The sequence below is a fragment of the Chelonia mydas genome, chromosome 11 (assembly GCF_015237465.2).
Source record: "Chelonia mydas isolate rCheMyd1 chromosome 11, rCheMyd1.pri.v2, whole genome shotgun sequence".
Taxonomy (NCBI): Eukaryota; Metazoa; Chordata; order Testudines; family Cheloniidae; genus Chelonia; species Chelonia mydas.
The window spans coordinates 56271366-56295802 of NC_051251.2; the positions used below are offsets into that span (position 1 = coordinate 56271366).

General features: G+C 39.6%; 2 protein-coding genes across 5 annotated transcripts in view; one reads left to right on the forward strand and one right to left on the reverse strand.

Annotated features, from left to right (window-relative positions):
- Positions 1–3617, forward strand: part of LOC102934594 (MOB-like protein phocein) — a 34482-nt gene extending 30865 nt beyond the window's left edge. Inside the window, exons 8-9 of one of the 2 annotated variants that reach the window (XM_027834015.3) lie at positions 76–187; positions 1365–2757. In XM_027834015.3, coding sequence (XP_027689816.1) covers positions 76–187; positions 1365–1496 — 244 coding nt within the window. In that variant the 3' untranslated portion in view covers positions 1497–2757. Of the gene's footprint in view, positions 1–75; positions 188–1364 lie in introns of both variants that reach the window. The other variant, XM_037912402.2, reaches the window with a different exon arrangement.
- A 12995-nt stretch (positions 3618–16612) lies between these two features.
- The window catches only part of RFTN2 (raftlin family member 2), a 52672-nt gene continuing 44847 nt past the window's right edge, over positions 16613–24437 (reverse strand). For 2 of the 3 annotated variants that reach the window (XM_007071870.4, XM_043525526.1), the window contains exon 10: positions 16613–20524. In XM_007071870.4, the coding sequence (XP_007071932.1) occupies positions 20255–20524 (270 nt within the window). In that variant the 3' untranslated portion in view covers positions 16613–20254. The remainder of the gene's footprint in view (positions 20525–24437) is intronic. The other variant, XM_027834101.3, reaches the window with a different exon arrangement.

The following is a 24437-nucleotide window of genomic DNA, read 5'->3' on the forward strand; positions in this document are numbered from 1 at the left end:
CACATGTGTATGTGTATATCTGTATTCAACTGGTAGATTTGTAAAACTAAGTACTGTATAACATTTGACTTACAGGGTTAGCATAAAGGAATCCTCTGTAGCCAAACTAGGATCAGTGTGCCGTAGGATTTACAGAATATTTTCCCATGCGTATTTTCATCATCGGCAGATATTTGATGAATATGAAGTAAGTAACTGAGTACTTTGATTAGTGCATTTACTAAAGTGATGCCAGGCATTGTTCTTCTGCAGTTGTGTTACATATTTTCTTCTCTTAACACTTTCACTTCACATACCTCCTTAGCCAAGGAAAGTACAGTTCATAATAGATTACATGTATATAAGAATTGTGTGAAGTTTCATGTGAATGACTTTGGTCTTCAAACTAAGCAATTTCATGTGTGCTTTTTTAATCCTGTTTATTATAGTTCTCCTAAATTGGGTAGAAGTTCACTATACAGAAGCAGAAAGCTTTACAAGAACTTTAATACCGTCAGTTCAATGACACTTGTTATGAAAATTGCTTGCCTTTGAGTGTTACAGGAAACCCATAGGATTATTATCATTAAAAGCAGAGAAATATTTTTTCAGTTTACTTTATCCATTTGACAGCACTTGTGTACAGTCAGTTACTTGTTTGTGTATATCTTTCACACAGTAGTAGAGGAAACATTTTAACAGTTGAGAAGTCTGATGCTAAAGCCACAGACTCAACAGGAGTCTCAGGGGCATATATGGTACTTGTAACTATTTTTTTTTTTTAACTGACTAAAGTCAGGAAGGGGGGGGCTTAGAGGTGTGAATGGTAGTAAAAACATGGGTAAGGACTAGCATGGGGAGGAGCACAGTGGGTGCAAATACTACTGGAGCCTGTGGATTGTAGTAGTAGCTAAAGAATGGCTCAGCTCACTGTTTAGCTGGGGTGTATGTGTGGTGGGGGAGGGATTTAATTACCATAGGTGCCTATATACAGCTTTTGTTAGGGCTTTGCATAGTGAACCAGGATATAGTTGACACAGAATTGCTTATCTGATTTCATGCTTGTTATAGTGGGACTTGAATATTTTTAACACTTTTAACACTGTGTTATGAAAATAAAGCTTAAATAGGTCCTTGTGTCCACTCTTATGAATATAAAAGGGGGAAATAAAACTATTTTACTAATGGATTCCTTGTGGTGGTATTATTTAGTTGTAAACCACCCAATGTTCCTAAAACTTACAAAACCAAGGGGACAATTTATTTATGCTCCAGGATTTTTATGATAAATTTCCCACAGTTCTGTCTGAAATATTCCCTTCTCTTATATGTCATAATGCATTTTATTTTATATTGGAATTTAAATATTTTTTTTCCGTCCTCAGAATGAAACCTTTTTGTGTCACCGGTTCACTAAATTTGTGATGAAATATAATTTGATGTCCAAGGATAACCTGATTGTACCAATTTTGGAAGAGGAGGTGCAGAATTCAGTGTCTGGGGAAAGTGAGGCATGATGGGAATTGTGGTACAGAAAGCAACTGTACTGAACACACAATTGACATTATGTACTGTATATATCATTTTAGACACTTCAATCATGTATCCTTATTATAGCTTTGTTTAGTATACTTTTTTGTATGCTGTGTGCATTGCCTTTTAATATGGGAAATACTTTAAGTTATTCATGAACTGTATAGTCATCAATGTGGCACTCATGGTTTTTAAATAAAATTAGTATTATCTGTTTATAATACCTGTTAATAAAATAATTACAGTTGTGTAAAATTGCTGCTAAACAATCATTGGATCACAATCCTCAAATGTGTCTGATTAAAAAGATAGGTGAGACTAAGGTTTCACACAAGCTATTTTCTAATGAAATAGCAATGTTAGCCTTAGTTCTGAGTTTAATACGTACCTTAAATTTAGAATCCTGCAGGAAGGTCCTTGTAATGTAGCTTATTCCTAATTTTAGCTCTTACTTTTTAAAAAATAACTCATTTGTTTCTAAGTTTTACTTCTGCTTTTGGGCGTGAGTATATAGTATCAACTATTCTTGTATGTGTGTATCCAAATATTAAACACAACTACAGTATTAGTAATACCAAAAGGATAACTTTACTATGCTACCAAAAGTATATTTTTGATCTAATGAGAGACAGTTGTGTACTTTCTGGACTTGCCTTTCTGTAACAGTAAAGGCCTGTATACATCATGGAAGTGATGTGTTGAGTCTTAAGGCAAGGAAAGATTATTTTTTCTTATGAAAGTCCTCCACTTTCGTTCCTCCCCGACTTCTCAAAAGAATAGCAGTGGCTGAAAATAACTTTTCCTCTTGCCTATAGTAAGGTACTTAGTGGTTTTATACCTGTGCATATCTATAGTAACTGCTTACAGATTATACCTCACAATGTTCATATTACACTACAGAACAATGTACTAGCATAGTCTTGTTTATAGTCTTAGCAAAAAAATTGAACTCTAGCCTTGCAATACTTTGATTCACGTTGAGAGTATGACTAACAATGTGCTTTCATCCATTCACCTGGATTGTATCCACTGAGGTGAAGTACATCCATAGTTGGAGTCGTTTGCAGATTTGCAATAACTCACAAGTTCCATGAGTGCTGCTTAATGGTGTTGAACTGTCCAGAATTTGATTAGAATTAAATGTTTTAAAGACTATTCTAGCAGACTTATTGTTAATGGTGTACATAAATTAAGAGAATCTAAAAGCACTAGCAGTGTTCTTTTATTAAATGGATCTTGCCTAGATAAAGTTAGTTTTGTGGCTTCTTCACATAGTAGAGACTTATGTTGTCATGGGCCTGTTTATGTATTGAAACAGGTTAAAGTGTTGGCCTTAGTGGGCCAAGCCATTTATCTAAACTATACCTCCTCTTGAAGGTGTGTTTACCTGGGAATGAGAGCTAATTTATTTTTGAATAGTAATTTCTTCAAAATATACTGAACATGCCTTAAGTATTAAATACAACATATTACAAGTCAAGTATACCCTAAGCAACTGTACCATCTGGATATAAAATGAGAACATGGAGAGAGAGAGAGGTTTTAAAGTGCTTATACAGTGCTGCCTTCTTGGGCAGATATTTGTGTGTTTTCATTTTTAAAATTGTATTTAATGATCAGCAGGGTCACTGCATCAGATGCGCTCTTAGTGACTAGCTTTAGCTATTGTGTTTGTACACTTGAGGTTTATCTTATACAGGTCAGATGACTTGATTTGATATCTTGAAATTTGTACTGAGGGTAGAGGATTACACTTTGGAGGTAATAAGATGTATTTAGCTTTGTAACAATCTGCTGTTGCAAGATAGACCCTAGGACATTTCTGTTGTACAGCCACTTTGACAAACTTACATTGGCCTGGGACAGGCAAAAAGCTGGTGCTCTTCACTACTAAACATTTTTTGTAAAATTGAAGATAGTGGAATGGTGCTCAGAACTTCATTAACACCTTAAACTTCTCTTTTCCCCTTCTCTCATGCTTTGAGTTCTAGTAAAAGCCTCCAGAACTGTTAATCTTGTTTGTTCTCATTCACATAATTAATATGTCATACTGTAAAGTTGACGCACTGTACTATCTAAGCTGAATATAAACGGCCTCAGTGAAACACTGCTTTATATTTTCCTTGCTACTGTTTACATAAGTACTTAGACAGTGTACATACATGAACCTGAGTGGTACCACAAAACTTTAGTTAGCCTAAGCAAACCATTGATTTGGTTAGTAAATATTTTAATGGTTTCACTTACAAATTTACATTCTACATAATAGGGAAATTGAGCTAATTTGTCTTTTGAATTAAGTTTTAAAACCAAGAGGCTAAAATTTAAAAAAATTCTTTTTCCATACCAATATATTTTGCTAAATGATTCATTCCCCCCCCCCCTTTCTTCCAAGAATACAGATAACTGGATATTTCATGCTTTGTAGAGTAAGTTCTGTGCTCTCTCATTTCTGGATACAAAATAGATTTTGAGCTAAAATAATATTCCTTGTTTAAGAATGTAGAAATGTTGTGATTTGCTCACAAATCTGTTATTCTTCCCAGAGGCTGGGGCTAGAATTTGCATTTATGCCCTGTCTTGCTTCAGTAAAGAGCTAAATGATTCTAGAATACAAAGAAGGGTAAGGAAATTCCTTTCATAGACCACCTCCCTAGACATTATTAATACAAACATCTAAATAAGTGGCCTGATTATAAGCAAAGGACAGCTTTCAGTGTTTTTCCCTGAACGATCTGTCTCTTCTGATTCATGGTTTGATTTGTATTACTTAGCCACAGTAATTCTGCTTGTCAACATTAAACAGATACTAAGAGATTTTAATTCAAAATGTCATGCCAATTTTCTGTTTGGACAAAACAAATCAGTATTGAAAATCAAAATTCCAGCTACCCCTTCCATTCTGTGGACTAAGCAGCTGGGAATTGTTAAAACGGCAACCTGAACTACTCTTTGCTCAGAAGAGGAAATGTACCAAATATAAATAAAATAACTAGTGTTTGATAGAGTTTAGAAATCTAATCAAACTCCTGCTTTGTTTTATGCGCTATAAAAATTGTTAAAGAGTAAAATTATAGCTTGATACGAGATTTAATCTTCTCCTGAGTCTGAGTGGCATAAACTACTGTGCTCTAAGTAAGCCAAAACTTTCAGTTCTAGCCAAACATAATTAAGAAAAACTGATAGCTGAATTGGTGTAGTTGCCTCGAATACTAAGAAACTCCCAGTCCCAAATACAAAAAGGACCTCAACTTTATAAAGAAGCCACTAAAAATCTGGTTATGTATATCGCACCTGAACTGCGGGAGGTGTTGGGATTTTTTTTACACAGGAGGTATTCACAAATTGTAGTGAGAATGAATCAGTTATATCTATGTGACGGACACAGTAGACCATTATGTTTAGATTTGTACATGACCAGAAATTCTATATGTGGACAGTAAATAACTTAGGAATTGAAAATGTAAGGTCTTTAGAAGTTTATGAACAGTCTAATTATATCCCAACCCTCTACTTTTAATAGTTTTTAGTGTATTTCTGTTATGGTGTACAGACAAGGGACCCATTTGTAGCTCACACATGTAAAGTCAAATTCCTGTTTTGACACTGTGTAATCAAGTTAGTTACTTGACTTTTGTTTGGAGAATTAATCCATGTGCCAGTAAATAATTCAAGCTTGATTCTTAATACTATTTCAGTAATTTTGTAAATACTGTACTAGTTCAAATAAGAGAACATATGTTGTCTACCTGGTAAAGATATAAATTGCACATAAACCGGGACACTGGAGTATGAATATGAAAAATTAGTGACTTGCCAGTAGTCTTAATCTTCCTGATTAAGTTTGTAAAGCAACAAGAACTGTCTCCCATATGCAGAGAGATGCTGGTTCTAGTATTTATAAGGAGTGGGTATTATCTTAATGCAGTTGTCCCTTTTGAAATCTATCACTTCATCCAAAACTACGAATTTCCAAGTGTGTTTTTTCACTTTAGTGCATGGATGGCTTTAAGTCTCCTTACTTATACATGAATGAACATTAAAATGCAATAAGAAGCTATTTAAATGGGCCTAATAAATATTCTCAAAAGGTACTGCATATAGTAGTGCTAAGGGTGATTAATACACTGAAGATTTAGCTTCAGTCAAAGATCAGATTTGCTTGTACAGGCCCCATCTGAAAGAGAGAGGCAGGGTTTTGTGTTCTCAGGTGCTGGCAGCCAGAGTACCAGCCTTCTGACACATTTTCCTTCTATGGGGTAAAGCTGTGCCTCTCAACCTCTGAAATGGAAATAAAATCTCACCGCTGCCTGAGTTTGACTTGGTTTATACTGTATTTTAATCTTGTGTTTCAATGAAGGTTTAGTCAGAGAGACAGTTCCAACTTTAACTTAACCCTTTTTGGGAGGAGGGAAATACATTTTTAGGTAGAGATGTGTGAATCCTAAGTGTAGTTCATTTCCCATAAAATCTTTAAGAAAAAAAATACAAAATATATGCAATGTTCATTGGTTATGGGGAGATGAGGAAAAATGAAGAAATCCATAACAGAAAATATTAAATAGAAACAATGACAAGAAATAACGTGGATGGCAGATGAAAAGAGCAGAGGGGAAGGGAGCATTTGAGACAGATCCATTCTCACCAGAATTCTAATTTGGAGAGTAGAATACATATTGAGAATGTGTGATTGACTGCACCTGTATGACAACATTTGTGACCAGGAAGGAATGTTAAGTGTAATTTAAATAATCCAGTTTATTATTACATGAAATGAAAAACATGTAGACTTTGCTGATTCTGAAAATACATTGACACAAGATTTGTCTCGTTCAAGGTTGTAAAAATATACTCCTAAAGTTGAGTTCCTACATCCTTACTAAGGCACTTGAATAAATTGCCTGATTTTTTTAAAAAGTGATCAGCACTCTATCACTCTTATTCACTGAGGGGAGTTGTCGGTTGCTTAGTAATTTTGATCCCACTGTTTAGGCATCTAGCTTTTTGAAACGGCCCATATTAATAGTCGTTGCTGTCTTTAAGCTCTTTTTGGTGAAGTATGGTGCATTTTATGGGTTAAATGTTCAAAGCCATTCTTTTGTATAGATGTAAAGCCATTTGTATACACAAATGAAGTAGTCACACATTTAACTATACAATTCACAAATGCTAAATTGGGACCTACCTATATAATCACATACATATGTAAAATCTGCTAGAGCAATTTGGAAGGCACTTTTGAAAACTTGTCTCTTAACATCAGCTGATTACTCTTTGAAAAAAGTTTGTTTTAAATAATGGTGTGTGAATTAAGTTATGAAAACTTGCACAGGGACATCACAAGGTCCTATTTCTGCTAGTATAATGCACAGACACCTGCAGTGTAAGGTGCCTACTGCCTAGCAATATGCTTCAGCCCTGAGCTGGTGGGGGTCATTTCATACAATGAGAAGATAATCCATGTGCATTCAATCCTTGCATTTCTTCTGAAACTGCCAAAAAGGTTGCCAAATAGTTCCACCTTTGGCACTTGTTTTATTTTGTGTCTCATTAATTGGGAGCTGCCATATTAAGCAATATTATGCTATACAATACCTTTCACCCATATATCTCAAGAGACCACGTGAAGGAAAAAGCTCCAGTGAGTTTTCTTGCTTTACTGTCTCCCTTGCTCACCTGATGTCTAGAATAAGACCTGGATCCATACATAGTGGCTGTCACTAGGTTTATTCCTTTAGTACTGACTTAAATTCATCATGGTTCTGGAGTTCATTAGGTCAGTGTGGGTCTAAGTATATTGTTCCCAATGAGGGCTCAAGGCTGGCTGCTGAAGCTTCTAAGTCCCTCTTTTCTAAGTGTGTCTTCTATGTTCATGCCTCCAGGATTTCTTGGGAAGAAAGCCTTACCCAGAAATGCTACTGCTACATTAACTTCAGGGAAAATTGGGAGAATCTTTGGGTTTTGGAACCTTCTAGAATTTCAGGGATTGCTGACAACCATTTCCCATTCCTCCCTAGAGATTTCTTCAAAGGCTGAGTATACAGGGGGTGGTAAATTTTGTGTCTTTGTGTTGGATAGGAGATATCCCTTGGCTTTACCCCACTCACCTTCTCTCTGACTGGATTTCACTGGTTTCACCACTTTTCTCAGATTTTCATGCATGCCTGGCACAAAGAACCTCTCCTGCGTCTCAAGTTTGGGGTTATGATCTGAAGTTGAGAGTTTGGGAGTAGCCAGAGCTTGTGGAAGGAAATGAGGATCGGGAGTGATTTTTGCCTTTTTTCCCTTTTGGTGGGAGAATGATCCTTCCTGCAGGAGAAGGGGTCTCTTTTTTGACTGCAGCTCCCCTTGAGGTGATATCCCATGCAGCATGTCTTTAGCACAGTCCTTCCTCAACAGCATACAAATAAGGGGAGGGAAGGGCAGGGGGAACATTTGTAAAAAGGAGGAGAGTCTAAAACGGTGCCTGATACCTTGCTAAGTTACTTGGTTACCCAGTTGGGAAGCTGAAATGGGAGCCTGCAGCTCTTTGGCAGTAGTCTGGATGGAGTTTCTCTGGAAAGTCATTGATTGGTGATGTTGGTTCAGTTGTTGTGTCCCAAAAGCTGCAGAGGATGGACTTAACCTCATGGACATGTTTCTTGGGGCAGTGTGGCTGGTGGGAAAGTCTGAACAGGCTGTCTAGACTCAGACTCTTCCCTTGACTGAGGTCTTGCAATCTTGGGGTAATCACAGCAGACTCCTCCTGTGTGTGAGAGAGCCTGTCTCCACACAGGTGGAGCAGCTCATGGCCTTTGGCTTGCTCCACCCATTGGAGAGGAGTACAGCTGGTGGTCCTGTTCAGGGAACAAAGTCCTGGACTCATTTAGTCTGACCTCCTGCACATTGCAGGCCAGAGAACCTCACCCACCCACTCCTGTAATAAACCCCTAACCTCTGGCTGAATTACTGAAGTCCTCAAATCATGGTTTTAAGACTTCAAGTTACAGAGAATTCATCATTTACACTAGTTTATTTAATTACGCTAGATTAGGGTCTCTGCTAATCTGACCCGAGGGAAAATTCCTTCCCAACCCAAATATGATGATTAGTTAGATCCTGAGCATGTGGGCAAGACCCTCCAGGCAGACATGTGGAAAAGAATTATCTGTAGTAACTCCCTGTGTAGTGTCCCGTCTCTAGCAGTTGGGGATTTTTGCTACTGGCAGTTGGCAATGGGCCACATGCCATCATAAGCAGACCCATCATACCATCATACCACCCCCACCATAAACTTTTCAAGCTCAGTTCTAAAGCCAATTAGGTTTTTTGCCCCTTCTGCTCTCCCTGGAAGGCTGTTCCAGAACTTCACTCCTCTGAACGGTTAAAAACCGTCACCTAATTTTGAGCCTAAACTTGTTGATGGCCAGTTTATAGCCCTAGAATTCTCAGTCCCCTAAGGAAAAGGTGAGAGAATGATGAAAGCTGTTTTCACTATTCCCCCAAATGAGCCATTAAAGCTAGGATTGCACTGGATAAGGCAGCAATGCTGAGTTGTTGCTATGGCCACACTGCTGGAGGCAGGGAACCTGGAGGAAGAGTGGAAAGGGCCTGGCCAAACCTTGAGCCTCAGGGACATGTCTAAATGGCCTCTGGCATTTTCAAGGACAAGTGCAACCCAATCTCTTGGAATAGGCTAGGGGGTCAGGATTCAGAATGAGGTTGCACCTGGTCGTTGGCTTATAGAACCAGAAAATTGAAAAAAGAAATGAATTAGTTTTTGAAGTCCTCACTTAGATCCTGTTTCAATTATAAAAACATAAGTCAGCTGTGAGTCTAAAAGTAGTCAAGCTTGTGACACATTATTGGTAAACAGAGTCAGACTGACAAACACTTCTATCTGTGTTCACTAGCAGTGTAAACTCTTTGTTACAGAGGTATCAATATGCCCTGGTCACAGAAGCCAAAATGTCATTTTACAGCTGTCTGATTTGTCATTCCTCAGCACTGACTGCCTCAGATATTGCTGCAATAGGGAAGATTTGCCATAGGCAATGTCTATTTAATCTCAATTCCCAACATGCCCGAGTTACTATGTAATTGTACCCTAGAATGAAGTTAAATAAAAGGTCTAGTCATCAGCTGCTTAAAATGCCTGCCTGCTGGCAAGTTTTCAGTAGTAGCTAGCCTATTCAGTATAGCAACAGTGCCAAAAGCTTCACAAGACATTCATTCTTCACTGGCTCTTCTTTAACAGTCTAGTGTTAATCTGAGGGGGGCCCAAATTGCAGGTCTCAAACCAAAGCTTACCAGGATGCTGTCATGTCCTCAACCTGGTCCTTTTGTGACTCATGGGACCCCTGTTCAAACCGCTGGCCATGTGGTCCCTCCTGTATCTTTCCTGGAAGACAGCTTTCCTGGTTGCCATTACATCGATCTTCCACAAGGGTAAGGTGCAACTCCCACCGTACCCGGCCTTTCTCCCCAAGGTGGTGTTGGCCTTTCACACCAGCCAGGATATTTTCCTGCCCGTTTTTTACCCTAAACCTCATGCTACTCCCAGGAAGAGCGAATGCATTCCCTCAATGTCCGCAGGGCTCTGGCTTCCTACATCAAGTGCACTAAGCCATTCAGGAAATCGACCCAGCTCTTCATTGCGGTGGCGGACTGGATGAAAGGCCTCCCCATCTCCTCTCAAAGAATTTTCTCCTGGATCAAGTCCTGCATCTGTGCTTGCTATGAGCTGGCAGGTGTGATGACCCCAGCTGTCACCGCACACTCCACTAGGGCCCAGGCCTCATCAGTGGTGTTCCTGGCCCAGGTACCGATCCAGGAAATCTGCAGGGCAGTGACTTGGTCCTCGGTGCATACCTTTGCCTCGCACTACACCATCGTCTGGCACGCCAGAGACAATGAAGCTTTCGGTAGAGCGGTACTCCAGTCAACATTCCTTCACTCCAACCCCACCACCTAGGTAAGGCTTGGGAGTCACCTAATTGGAATCAATATGAACAAGCACTCGAAGAAGAAAAAACGGTTACTCACCTTTGTAACTGTTGTTCTTCGAGATGTGTTGCTCATATCCATTCCAAACCTGCCCCTCTTCCCCTCTGTCAGAGTAGCTGGCAAGAAGGAACTGAGGGGGCGCTGGGTCAGCAGGGTCATATATTGAGCGTCATGCAGGCACCACTCCAGGGGGCTCCACAGCAAACCCGACAGATGCTGCTAGGGGAAAATCTTTCCAACGGCCGTGCACATGGCGCATGCACACACCTAATTGGAATCGGTAAGAGCAAGCACTCGAAGAAATAAAAGTTTTAAACAGCAAATTTTCTTACCAATACCAGCTCGATTATTGAAAATTGAAGAGGAAGTAAGCAGGAGGGGAGAAAAGATGCACAGTGTCCATTAGATACTCTGGCACAGAACCAGGGAGAATTTTGAATACAATGAAGGCAATTTTGAATTAATGGGCCAAATTCAGAGGTGAGTGTAAGGATGTTAAAATTAATGTAAGTGACTTACAGCAGCCTAGATAGGCAATGCTGAGGTGTAAATTACATACCACCTCTGAATTTGGTCCAGTACCTTACAACTTTAGGTCTTTAAGTGGGACACTGCCAGATTATTGAGGTTCGAAGTTTGTTTTGTTTAAAAACTGGGGCCTGAGGGTTACAAAAGCTAACCCATGTTGTTATGAAAACTTGTCTTAGAACATTCGTCATGCAGTACTGGAAGCCCAAATACAACAGCATTATGCTATTCAAACAGGAAAAGGAGTGACTCTAAACATTGATAATGTCTTCCAATACCTCACTGAGCAATTTTATTTCAAGGTGTGTCTGTCTTAATTTTTGGACATCTCTTTGCTGTGCTTTGAACATGACGGACAGCAGGAAGCAGCTGGGAGGAGCTAAATATAGCCACTGAACTTCCAGTGATTTGGAAGAAATTCCACAAAGAATAAAAACATGTTCCTGATGCCGGCATAAGCGGGGAAGTAATGCCAAAGTCTCAACCCAACCCTTGTTCAGTCTCAGTAGGTTTGAAGGACTCTACTCTCTTTGGCCTGCGGGACATCAGGCTCTTTCTCTTTTGCTTCAGGTTTCCTATTGGTAGGATGGGAATGATCTGCTCCTCCTCCTGCCTATAGGAACATAATCTGCTCTTTTCTGGTGGTAGGATGATCTAGTCTCTGCGTCTTCTGGCAGACAGTCCTGAGGTGTGATCTCTTCTGTCAGCAACAGCACATCCAGCAAGATCCAGTGTTCTTTCTGCTGGACTCTAGTACCAAGCTACACATTTTCAGTTTTTAAAATTTCCTCAAAAATTAATCCCTCCACTCCTCCATCATTTTTGTTGCACCTCTATTATATTTAGCAGAACATCTGCAACACCATCTCCTTTCAGCATGAGCCAAAGTGTTGACCTATCAACTAAATAAAAATCTGCTTTGATGTTGATATACACCCCATGAAGCAGGTGGTTAAATTCTTGGTGCAGCTCCGCCAGAAGCTGGATGGTAAGGAGAGTGCCCACTGATGACCACTCAACAGCAAAACCTGATTATCCTACCAAGCAGTGAGCAAAGACCTTTCCAGGGACTGATAGCAATGAGACCGGCCTGTAGTTGCCACACTCAGTGCGAGATACTTTGCCATAGTACAGGGACACTATGATGCCATCTTTCCATGCTGGTACTGTGCCTGAGGCCCACACTTTTAGGAACACTTGATGCAGGGCGATGCGATACTGGTTCTGAGGCATCTTTGAGCAGCTTAGGTGGAATACCATTACGTCCTGCAGCATGTCCATTCTATAATCTTTGGTTGGCCTTCTGTACTTCCCTGAGTGATGGAGGATCAGAATTCATCCCTGGATCTACAGCTGTGCAATTTTCCAGGTCACATAGCTCTCCGCAGTCATCAGCAGGTTCGGGGTTCAGCCCACTTTTATAATGTGTCTTCCATCTGCCCAGGACCTTGTCCGTCAATGAGCAAGGAGAGTCATCTGGTTTCATAATGAGGATGTTAGAAGGCTATTTATGGCTGCCAACCAGGGGCATGGTGGCTCTGTATGATGGATGCAGATTGTTGTTCTTTAGGTCGTTGTCTGCTTTGTTGGCCAGGGAGTTGGAAATCTCACAGTCACGTTTTGCTACAGCCCAGAGAATGCTTTCAGATATTTAGTCTTGGATGTCTCCCTGCTTGCATGCTTCTTCCTTTTTCACTAATATACCAAAGGTCTCTTCAGAAAGCCAAGATTTCTTGCATGACCATCTGAAGCCAATTGTTCCAGTGGTAGCATATGATATAGTGTTACATATACCACTCCAGGTAACCTCCATGTTGTCTGAGAGGGTACCAAGGTTACACACATGATCTTCGATGACCTGTGTGTATTTCACAGCTTCAACAGGATCCTCAGAAAAATGCTAGAGATTGTACTGTTGGTGGATGTCTGACTTGTGAGGAGCTGGAAGATGCAGTGAGTGCTGAGTGGCTTTTGATTCGGTCGACAGTTCAGCACTTTGGTTTGCGCTGAAAGGAGTTGGTGTTCCAGATATTTGGCTAAATCTAGTGCATGATCTTCACACTGGTACTGGTGTAAGAGTGCACATTGGTTTTCGGTCTTTGTCATATTTCTACACAACCTCAGTGCGTTCTCACCCTGGCAATATTCCATTGACCGGATATTAGGACTTGCTGCTCCACATGTCGGAATCAAGGTTGGTCAAGAAGTGTTTATTGACCTAGACTAAGCGTTTACTGTTTCCTTGCTTGTGGTGAAGTCACAATTTGTCCTGCCCTGCACCATAGGGGAGAACATCACAGCAGAAAACCAAGGCCCAGTTCTTCAGAGCAGAACCCCCAGTGCAACTGGGGTCGAGTACTGTGGAGAGCTCACCTACCTAAGCTGCAAGTAAAGTTCAAACGGTTGCAGCAAACTGGACAGTCGTTTACTAATAGGTCTTGACACCTCCTGCCTGAAGTCTTTAGCTGAGACAAAGTTAAGGATCTATAAAACCTGTGCATTACTTATATTGCTATACGGGACCCTCTTATAGGCAGACTTGGAGTGGCGAGAGGCATTCTGTATGTGCTCTCAGTGCCAAATCATGAGTATAAAGTGGTTTGACTTTGTGCAAAACACTGTAATTTCACAAAGATCTGGTCTTCCTTCAATTGCTCATTATATTCAGAAGTGGCCAGGGTGCCAGGATGGACAAAAAAATCCCAGCACACCATGTTCTCAAACCTTTCACTGATGCATGGAGGGGGCATGCCCTGACCCTAAATAGTGCCACCTGTGGGGCCTCCCCAGAGATTTGTGGATTTGCAGGATTGTGCCAGATTTGGGATCTTCTCTACCTGTGTGATGCCATCAGCTGTGGCCACTCTGGCTGGTGCAAGGATCCATAGGAGACTATTCATGATTGATCTATGACTTTCCTCCAGTTCCTCTCTCTCTGGTATTAAAGTACCCAGAACTGGATGATTTATTCTAAGTGTGGTCTCTGTATCACTGCCTGCTCAGCAATATTCCCTTTATATATGCACCCCATAATTACATGTTGTTTTGTCATACCGCAGTGCCAGTTTATACCTAATTTGCTGTTCACTATTTCTCCACATCCCTTTCAACATGCCAGCTTTCCCAACAATGTCTGCACTTGTTATTTTCCCTCAAATATACTAGCTGGCCTTTGTCTAGGTTGAATCTCCATCCATATTTCAAATCTTTCTAGGTCTCATATTATTTCTCTATCCTGGCAAGTGATCCCAAAAACTAACATGTTGTTCATTCCCCTCTTCTCAGTTATTAGGGGCTCAATCTTGGGAAGTACTGAGTGTTCTCACTGCCCCATGAAGTCAATGGAGGTTAAGGACACTCAGCACCACCTCACGGGAGTCAGACATTAATATATTCTTACTGGACCCAACACAAATCTCAGCAGAACCCCACTATGCACTTTTCACCAGTGCTATCCTTTGACTTTATTATTAATTTATCTTTAATGGTTTTTCAGACTGTTCAATTTTGGTGCCAGTGCTCAGGGAGAACCCACATGAATTCATATTCCAACCAAAATTTCATGGGACAGTATGCTTTACTAAAAGTTAAAAATATAACAGCTACTTTATTATTTTTGTCCACTAAGTCTCCAATCCTGCAATGAGCTATAAAACTCATTGCTGTATCAGGGCCTAATTTTGTAATTTTATCAAAAATAGCAATCAAGTTTGGTGCAGTTTTTCTTGATAAACCTGTGCAGATTGCTCATAGTTTATTATCTTCTCAACTTGTACATTGTCTCGCTAACATTTCTTCTACCATCTTGCTAAGAATAAAAGATAGACTTTCCAGAAGTAATTACTGGGACCATTCCTTTCCTCCCTTTTCTGAATATAAGTACCATATTTTTTCCAGGCCTATTTCTCCTACAGCTTCAAAAAGAATTATCAGTTTGATAAATTCTTTAGTCAATTCCATTTTGCCCTAGGAGGCATGTTATCAAAATCTGCTGATAGGTCTATCATTTTCTAAGCATTCCTGTTAGCTACCTTTTTTCACTAGTTATTTAGAATGTTTTAATTACTCTATATTTGGTCAAAAATAGATTTGAAAAAAGCAGCTCAGTAGCTCAGCTGAATGAAGACCATAAACTCATTTTGTAATGGCTACCAAACAGCAGTAACTTTGGGTTGCTGCCGAACTGGCAATTTGGGGCCCAATTCTGCAAGGTGCTGAGTGACCTAATGTGACTGTAGTGGGAGTTGAGGGTGTGCAGAACTTCGCAGGGCAGTATTCTGAGAGGTGAAAGGCTTCGTATCTCATTACCCGTCCCCATCTCAGCTGCTTTTCTTCAATCTGGACACCAGATAAGTTACTGCTTTGTTTTAAGGAACAATTTCTATCCTTCAGGCTGTGCTCTACTCTAGATCTTTTATTCTGTATTTTATCTCCTTTAGATGAATACCACCAGTCCTGGTGACTAACTGTATTTAAGTTTCTGATGTTGTTTCGTAGGGTCATCCTTTGAAAGTTCCATCTCTCTTAAGTGACCTCAAGCCTGTGGCAGGAATTTATAGGCAGACGGTGAAGAATTACGAAAGCCCTTACACTCACTGGTTATGTGGCAAAAGAAAATAAAAAGCCCTAGTATACAAGATGAGAGTTCTGGGAAAATCACGCCTGAGTTAAATAGTCTGTATACCGGGCCTCCTGCAGGGGGGGAGAAGAAACTCGTCTATCGTCTATTAGATGAGTGAAATACAAAAGTGCTGGGCGTCAGCACAGCTGTAGAATAGGGTTATGGGTGATGGCCTACAGCTTTACTGTGTGTCAAAGGGGTTTATAGGGTTGGGAAAGGCTTCACAGAAGCTGGTAAGATATTAAAGCTGGATTATCACTAGTATCTAAGGGACAAAGACTGAGCTACAGTTAAAGCTTGCAGGAAGGAGGAGGGAATTAAACAGAGGTGATCAGATTTTATTTGTCCTGACTTTAGAGGTGTCGCTTGTCTCTCAATTAACAAACAAAAACCTGTTTTTTCTAAAAGTGGGGATGTGCTAAAAAACACACTCTCTGTACAAACCCCACTTACCTTCTGAAAGATCCCTTCTCCCCGACATGCAAGTGGTGTGAATCTAGCATAAACTCTGTTCAGAGTATGGAAAAATCCTCCAGTTTATGCACATGGGCAAGATAATTCTTTATTTGCATTGCTTATCTGAGATTCCAACAGCTGATCTCAGAGAAAAATTAGTTCTAAACTAGTGTATGTTATGTTAGCTTTTGTTCTTTTTTGAAGGTCAACGTATTTAACTTTACCCAGAAAGATTAACTGTACTTAATTTAATACTCTTCAATGATAACATGTTACTTGAGGTTGCAGTTAAGTTTTATGTTCTCTAGGATTTACTTCCATTAAACTATCTCACACAGGAATACAAGTTAGCCCTTTTCCCCCAAAAGTAGGTGGACTGGAGCTTTTATAACTTGGAAAAAGCTTTAAGTTTGCATGTTACCAAGTTCTTGGTATATTGTAATGATACATTTGCCTATTTCCTGTGTGTATTTAGCTGCTTCTGCAGATTTGACTGGTATACTCTAAGTATTTATTGTATATTAACTATCTTTTAATGTCATTTGTTTTTCTGGTTACAAAGTCAAGCACTCAACATAAATCTGGCATTTCCTAGCTTTTAAGTTTCCCCTTGTGTACTGATTGAAGCAGGGATCCTGCAAAAAAAACAGCATGTGATAATACAATTAAAGACTTTACCATAACACAACATAACACAAGAATTAGGGGTCACCAAATGAAATTAGTAGGCAGCAGGTTTAAAACAAATAAAAGGAAGTATTTCTTCACACAGCGCACAGTCAACCTGTGGAACTCCTTGCCAGAAGATGTTGTGAAGGCCAAGACCATAACAGGGTTCAAAAAAGAATCACCATAATTAACACGCACCAGGGAGCCAAATGAAGGTTGCATTGGCAGCCCTAAAACTCGCATCTCCTAACCTGCAAGTGCTAGACTTTGCAACCCAGACCATTTTTTTAATGTAGCTTTTTTAAAGGAAAAAAGTAAAAACATTTTTATGTACAACTGTAAGAACTTACAACCTCCATTCCTGCATCATTCTGATAATTTGAACCCCAAACTTTCAGCAATGCAAAACAAACTACCACCTGAGCTACAGGACTAACTACATTAGCTGGCTGCAGAAGAAGGCTATTATCCTAGAGGAGGAGTGGAACTATGTGCTGGATCCCTGGAGATGGTTGAGGAGCCTGACTTATGGTATGTTTTCACTACTCGCCGGATTGGCGGGCAGCGATCGATCCAGCGGGGATCAATTTATCATATCTAGTCTAGTCTAGACACGATAAATTGATTCCCAAGTGCTCTCCCGTCGACTCCTGTACTCCACCGCGGAGAGAGGCGCAGGCAGAGTCAACGGGGGCGCAGCAGCAGTCGACTCACCATGGTGAAGACACCACGGTAAGTCAATCTAAGTACATCGACTTCAGCTCCGTTATTCACATAGCTGAAGTTGCGTAACTTAGATCGATCCCCGCCCTCCCCCCCCCGCCCAGTGTAGACCAGGGCTTAGATTTCTCTGTCCCCTCCACCTTGGGAGGTGTAGCAAGCTCCCCAGAAATGGGATGAGATGCTGGGTCTGTTTGGCTGAGGGCATGGGGGAAGCCCCATCTAAGCTCTTCCCCCAAACCCCACTGCTATAGCTACTCTGGCAGTTCCCAGTGTACCCAGTTGTGTGCGCTGCTGTGGGATGGACTTGGCTCTTAAAACTTTCAAATTCAGTTATTATTTTGACACGCTGCCAGCGTTTTCCTGAGGAATTAAAGAGCGAGAAGGGAAATGGCAATTTTAAACCATTTATAACTCCATTTATAATGGAATTTCATGGGACAAGTAAAAGGCACATCTCTAATCCAAGCATTTGGCTCTGCCAAATTTAAATACCTAGAGGTGTTACAGTTTCTCAGAACACCCGAACAAACTGGCAAGAATCTTCTACAATAGAAAAAGTGTTAGGCAGCTTAAATGGAGGGGTTGTTACCAGCTCCCATGACAATAACTTTATTATCTGACGTGTGCTATTTCTTGGATTTTCTGGAAACAAACAAACAAACCACCTCACGGAATTGATTTGAACTGAAATAGCACTAAACCTTTCCCTGATTCAGTGTTGCTCATTACACAGTAATAACAAACATGTTCTCCCCACCCTGCTGGCCCCTGAGGATCCCAGTATCATTCTGTCTGTACACTGTGAATTCCGCTATCCTACCAGTCTAGGCCAAAAGTCCCTTTGCAGTCTGTTAATGCTGTTCTCTCCATTGCTGATCTCCACTATGGCAATAGAACACAGTGGCCTTCTTTGAAGTACAAATATTTACTGGAATAAAGGCACTTCAAAGGGGAGGTATATGGGATCATACAAGAGGGGGATTTTACCTAATACATCGTGTGCGCAAAGTGGTTAAAGAAAGAGAAGGGTCAGTTAAGTGAGGCCTTCCTTCCATCCAGCTGTAGTAAAAAGACCCTGATTGTCATTTAATTACATTTCCTTAGTACTGTGCCATTCTTATTTTGGCCAAATCTGTTTCCATCAGTTTAATAGGATCAATCACTAATTTCAGTTAAACAAATGCCTTGTGAAGGTGCATGTCACAGCTTGTGCTTATAATGTCCATAACAGTGTTTGAATAATGCAAGTTTTAGTTGCAATCAATCACCTTTATCATCAGCACAGACATTTTTCTTTAGCTTCCCCCATTCTCAATACTTTTCTCATTTAAAATTTTTGCATTCTCTATTAGGGATCTGGGGCAAAAAATGGGGATTTGGTCCTGCTTTGATCAGGGGGTTGGATTAGATGACCTCCTGAGGTCCCTTCCAACCCTGATATTCTATGATTCTAATTAAATGGCAACTTTCTATAGGCAACGACTGAATTACAATACCAGCCTAAAGAGCCCAACATTGATCAGAATAAAGGATGAAAGGATGTTAATTTATTTTTATACTAATGACTTGGTTCCAGAAGTTTTTAATAAACTAAATGGCTGATCAAATTAGGCAGTGACTGAATCAAGTATTATTGCAATACAGCTGCAGAAAATCATTATTAACACCTCTTCCAACACACCTACATCAATGTTAGGGTCTTTTAGTACTCAAGCCTCTTGAGCTACTCTCCTTGAGGATGCTGATCTATAATAGTTTTCATAATTACCTCTGCAAGCAAGACTCTTCCAGCCAGGAACTTTATGAACAGGTGAATACATTTTACACACACTGATATAGGTATTCAGTTGAGACATAGCTTTTATATTTTCATATATGAGCCAAGGGGTCTAATTTTGCCTCTCCACATGACTGCCCCCAAAACAGAGCTACATGCACGCAGCATTACTGTGCACCCATAATCTTACTGGTAGCACTCTCTGCATAGCCTTCCAAATGATCTGTTTCTATTAACTGGCAAGGTAATACTTAGTTGTGCTGACTATGCCCTGGGAGTTCTTTGTCTTAGCTTTGGATTGTCCCTGACAGCTCCTTTATTTTAGATGGAACTGAATAAGGGCAGAAAACATCCACCCCACACACTCCCATTGCCCTTGGTTTTAACGGTGTGCACATATGCAAGCTGGAATGTGGCTTTGTGTGTTAGGTACATCCTGCTATAGTACTCTCATTGAGACTGAAAGTGCAGCACTAAAATTTCTAGGTTTAACAGGTTCTGGATTTAGGCAAGGCAAATAAACTGAAAATTGCAATTAAAACTTAAAAGGACAGTCAAGTATTTTATAGTTAACTTTTTAAAATCCTCTAACATTTGTGATACTCTTTTAGAAAAATACCATTTCCCTCTACTTGTGGAAAGCATTGTTTTCCCACTCCACTGTCTCTTAGACCACAAGCCATAACTGATCTGCCAAGTTTTCTTCCCTGTTGTTTATAAGCATCATTGAGAATATCACCAGTGAAGTTAGCAGAGTTCTAGAAATGCAATGTTCCATTAAGAACAGACATAAACCCACGGTATTTTACAGTAGTAGTATTATTTGCTAACCGTATAACTCTAGAAAGAAGCAAAAGATATATAAACATGAGTCTGGGAAAACCAAAGGATTATACAAATGCATATAAAGTAATGTAGTAAATTCAGTCTTTACATTTGTTTTAATTATTTACAGTTCCCTCCAATACAAGTTACTCACTTGGTCACATACATGTGACCTGAGTGGCTCCATCTTCCTGCTCGAACTGTCCATCATCCAGTTCCCTTAACACACTATCGCTGCTATTGAATCCTGAGAAGCTTTCATATGGGGCAGATCCCTCCTTGATCCAACATGGTTTAAAAGGAGACAGATGAAACTCATCAGGTGGATGCCCACTTTCTGCAGGGTGAGACGTAGCTGTGTCTAATCCAATACTTCTGCTAGAGACTTTGCCTTTCTCGTCACTTCTGAGCTGCCTTGTGGATTTCTTCTGAAACACAAGAGATGTTTGAGCATTGAGTTAAATAGAACAGGCAAAAAACTGAGTTAGAACCTGGATTTCGGAATGAACAGCTAAAAGGATTTAAAAAGTTCCACACCAAAAAGGTATGAATTTAATTTAAGGAGTAGTTACAGAGGAGATTTATGTGACACCACAGGAATTTTTTGGCTTGTTCCAGAATATAGCTGCCCTACGTTACAAACTCCTTTGGAATATAGAAATGAGAAATAAATATAAAGAATAAAACTTAAGAAATAATTTATTCAGTTTGAGAAAGAAGAAAGTAATTGCCTCAGATCAAAAGACAAGCAAAGACGCTGTACAGGACCAAGGTTAGAGCAAGCACACAGGACCCATGTTAACAGAAAGTAGCTATTATATTATTTATCATTTATATAGCACTTTACAGATTCAGAGCCATTTACAAACATTAACCAACTATTTCTCATTTCACCCCTGTGAATAGGCATAATTATTTCTATTTTGTAGTTGAGAAAACTGAGGCACGGATAGGTTAAATGAGTTGGCCAAGGTCACACAAAGTCAGTGTCAGAGCCAAGATGAGAACACAGGAGTTCCTGACCCCTTGTGCCATTCTCAAACCATTAGACAGAATTAATTCTCTCCTATACAGTTTGAACTGCACCCCTTTTTCCTGCACCCCTTCTGAAACTATTAAAAAATGTCCCTTTTGGCTAAAGGAAAGGGATGTGGAGGTGGTTGATACATGACAGACTGTGAATTAAGACGAAAGGGAAGTAGTGGCCCCTGGAGAAAGAGAAGGGAAATAGGTTTTGTTTGGCTGCCTCAGTGAGGCGGTGGTGAGGCCTGCACGAAAGGAAGGAAGAAAGTAAAATAAAACTTTGTGTATGGGTCAGTGTCAGAGCTTTATCATTCAAGGTTGCTTTTCTGACTTAGCTGCACCACCCTCTGAACCATTTGCCGAGGGAAACAAATGTTATAACTCTGATTAGACAAAAAACATTAAAATAATATGACCCTATAATCCAAGAGGCCATTGAAATATTACACCTCTTCAGGTAAAGTAAGGAAATCATGGGCCAGACAAAACTCTACCATCCATCATAAAGCCTGAAGTGGGGGAGAGAGGAAATGGATAGTTCCTAATTAATGCTTTCTTCAGAGTGGGGGGGAGGGGAAGGGAGAGGGGCCTGTGGAGCCACAGGACAAGTTTGGGGCATTTTCCCCAAAACCGTGCAGATGCTTGCTGCTTGCTGCTGAGAAAAGTAAGCTGCATATACCAGCTGCTATCTGGGGTCGGGCTTCCACACCCTTTGCAGTAGAAGGGAGGATAGGGGCTGATATTTACAGTGTTGCCAACTCTCATGACTTTTACTATGAATGCTGTGATATTTGGTATTTTTCTTAAAGCCCCTGCTGCTAGAATCATGTTATTACCTGGTAATCTCAACTTTCTTAGAAAACAAAAATAAAGTGCATTTCTAGCCCTTATAGTTGCAGAGAAAAGCTTAAAACTTGTGAACCCTAAAGACTCCAATATGAGAAAGCAAATAAAAAGAACCTCAAAATTACTGATTTTAAAATTTCATGATTTTTAAGCCAATCTCATGGTTTCTGGAGCTTGATTCATTATATTTAAATGATGGAATAGGCAATACTAAGGCTGTTTATTTCATTTGTGTCATTCAGCCAGTTTAGACACTGAAGTAACCTAGTCAGTTTCACTTTCTGACTGTCAAGGGCTATATTGTGCTGCAATGTTGAGCTGCAAATGCTTTAGGGGGATGTTTAGACCCAAACAAAAAAAACTGTTTCCATCAGAATTTTATTTTTAAACAACAAACAATTCTCTTGTTTTCATGAAGCCTACATTTTGGGCCTAAAGAGGTTTCTTGAAAAACTACAGCTTCAACATAATGCAAACTTCACAACAGCCATCAGAAAAAAGACATAGGAATAAAATATAAGTCAAAGTGTAATCCTCAGCACCATGGAGGTCACCTAGGTCTCTCTAAGCAAAAAGAAACATTAATTTGCCAGTGTTTAATACCTCACGTATATCAGATTATAACTAGCCCATGCAAGGATCATCTTAGTGAGAATTTATTCATGAAGGGTTTCTAGGGCAGAGGTTAAAAATGGAGAATGCTTCAGATCTCAATAACTGAGTTTATACCTGAAATCTATCTGCATAGTACACAGCTTGAGAGACAGATTACATTAGTCAGGCAGAATTAGTAAACATATGGATTTCATCCCTTAAATGGAGGTATATAGAGTTAAGAATTGTTTGGTTGCTAATCCATGGTCATTTTGTTGAAATGATTTATCCTTTATGACATTTTGTCTCTTTAGTCAAGTTTAAGATTTAGGCAAAAATCAGGTTATAAATGGAAAAAACAGGCAAAGTTTAAAAAATGCTATTCAGCTCCAGATTGAACCACTTACTCATTCCACACTGAAATGACCTTAGTGCATTGAGATTTCCTGCTAGAGAAACAAAACATTCATCAGTGTTAGAAGGGGCATGTGTATTTAGATACTGAGTTCTTTTATGTTTTAAATACACTGGTCCCATATGAGAGTAGGTAGATACACATCAACTATTCCTTATTTACAGACTTCCTGTACATTAATATTTAAGCCAAGGCATTCAGACTACAATGAAATAAAAGAATGGCTACAGCACACCCTCTCCTTATGGTTCTTTAACTCAAAGGATGTAAAGGTCATCTAACTGCTGATTGTCACAAGATTAGGTGATGCAGAGAATTTAAACGGGTGGGTACAAATGTCTCCTGTCTTGAACTTCAAGCACTTTTACAAGATTGATCAGTCACTCAGATGGATTATTTTTAACAAACTATAGTTTACTTGGCTTGTAAACCTCTCACAGTGGGAACCTGTCTTAATTGTTCTATAATTGACCATGAGCAGCTATGTTGCTTTATAGGTCATGGTGAAGATAATAATAATTAATAATTAACAGTAGTGTGTGTGGTGCATTACAGATATACAGGAAGACAAGGTCCTTGAGAGATTATTTACAATCCAAATTATACATAATACAGAAAAAAAAAACACAGGGAAAGGAAAAGTTCAGAAAAGTCACATAGTTTGGTTTTTTAACAACTAACACTGATTTGGAACGAACAAGATGGTCTTTTAAAAAATTTAGTGAGATAAATTATTAAGAGTTTAATGTCAGGCATGAGAAGAGTAAATAACAGGATTTGAAGAGTATAACTGAGGATGTTTGGCGTACTGCAGGAAGGAAACTGTTCCAGACAAAGGGGCAGTGTGAAAAAAGTTGCAAAGCAACAAGCTGGAGACAAAAGACAAAGGGTGCATTAAAACCTGAGGTGCTGGCAAAAACTAAGAGGAGGAATAGGTTGAAGCCTATTGAGATGTAGGCAAGGGCGACAGCATACAGAGTCTTGAAGGCAAGGAGTTCATACTTTGAGTAAAGAGACAAGAAAGCTTAGTGAAAGGATTAAAAAAATGAAAGTATGTGGATGAAGAGAATGTGACATGATTGGAGATAACAATTTGAGCTGTACATATTTATTTAAGTGGAAAGGGAGGGACAAGAGGCAGGGTGCTTTTGCATCAACAGTTTTAGGTAATGATTTTTAGTTTCATACAGAAGCAAACTAGGATTTGAAATCAGGGAATAAAGAGTGATAGAATGTGCCTTAACTATAGAAAGTTAGATGCAGGTTTCTGGAGGATATTAGCAGTTGTCTCAGTAATAGGTTGCATTGTGGTTTTTTAGTTTAGTTTAGTTCTTCCCCTTCTTGACTGGTTTGCATTTTATTTCAATTTTTCTGTAGCAATGCAGTTAGTTAATAAGTGAAGAAGTACATGGATGAAAACAATATCTTGTATATAGCCTAAAAGTTATTATTCAGACTGAAAT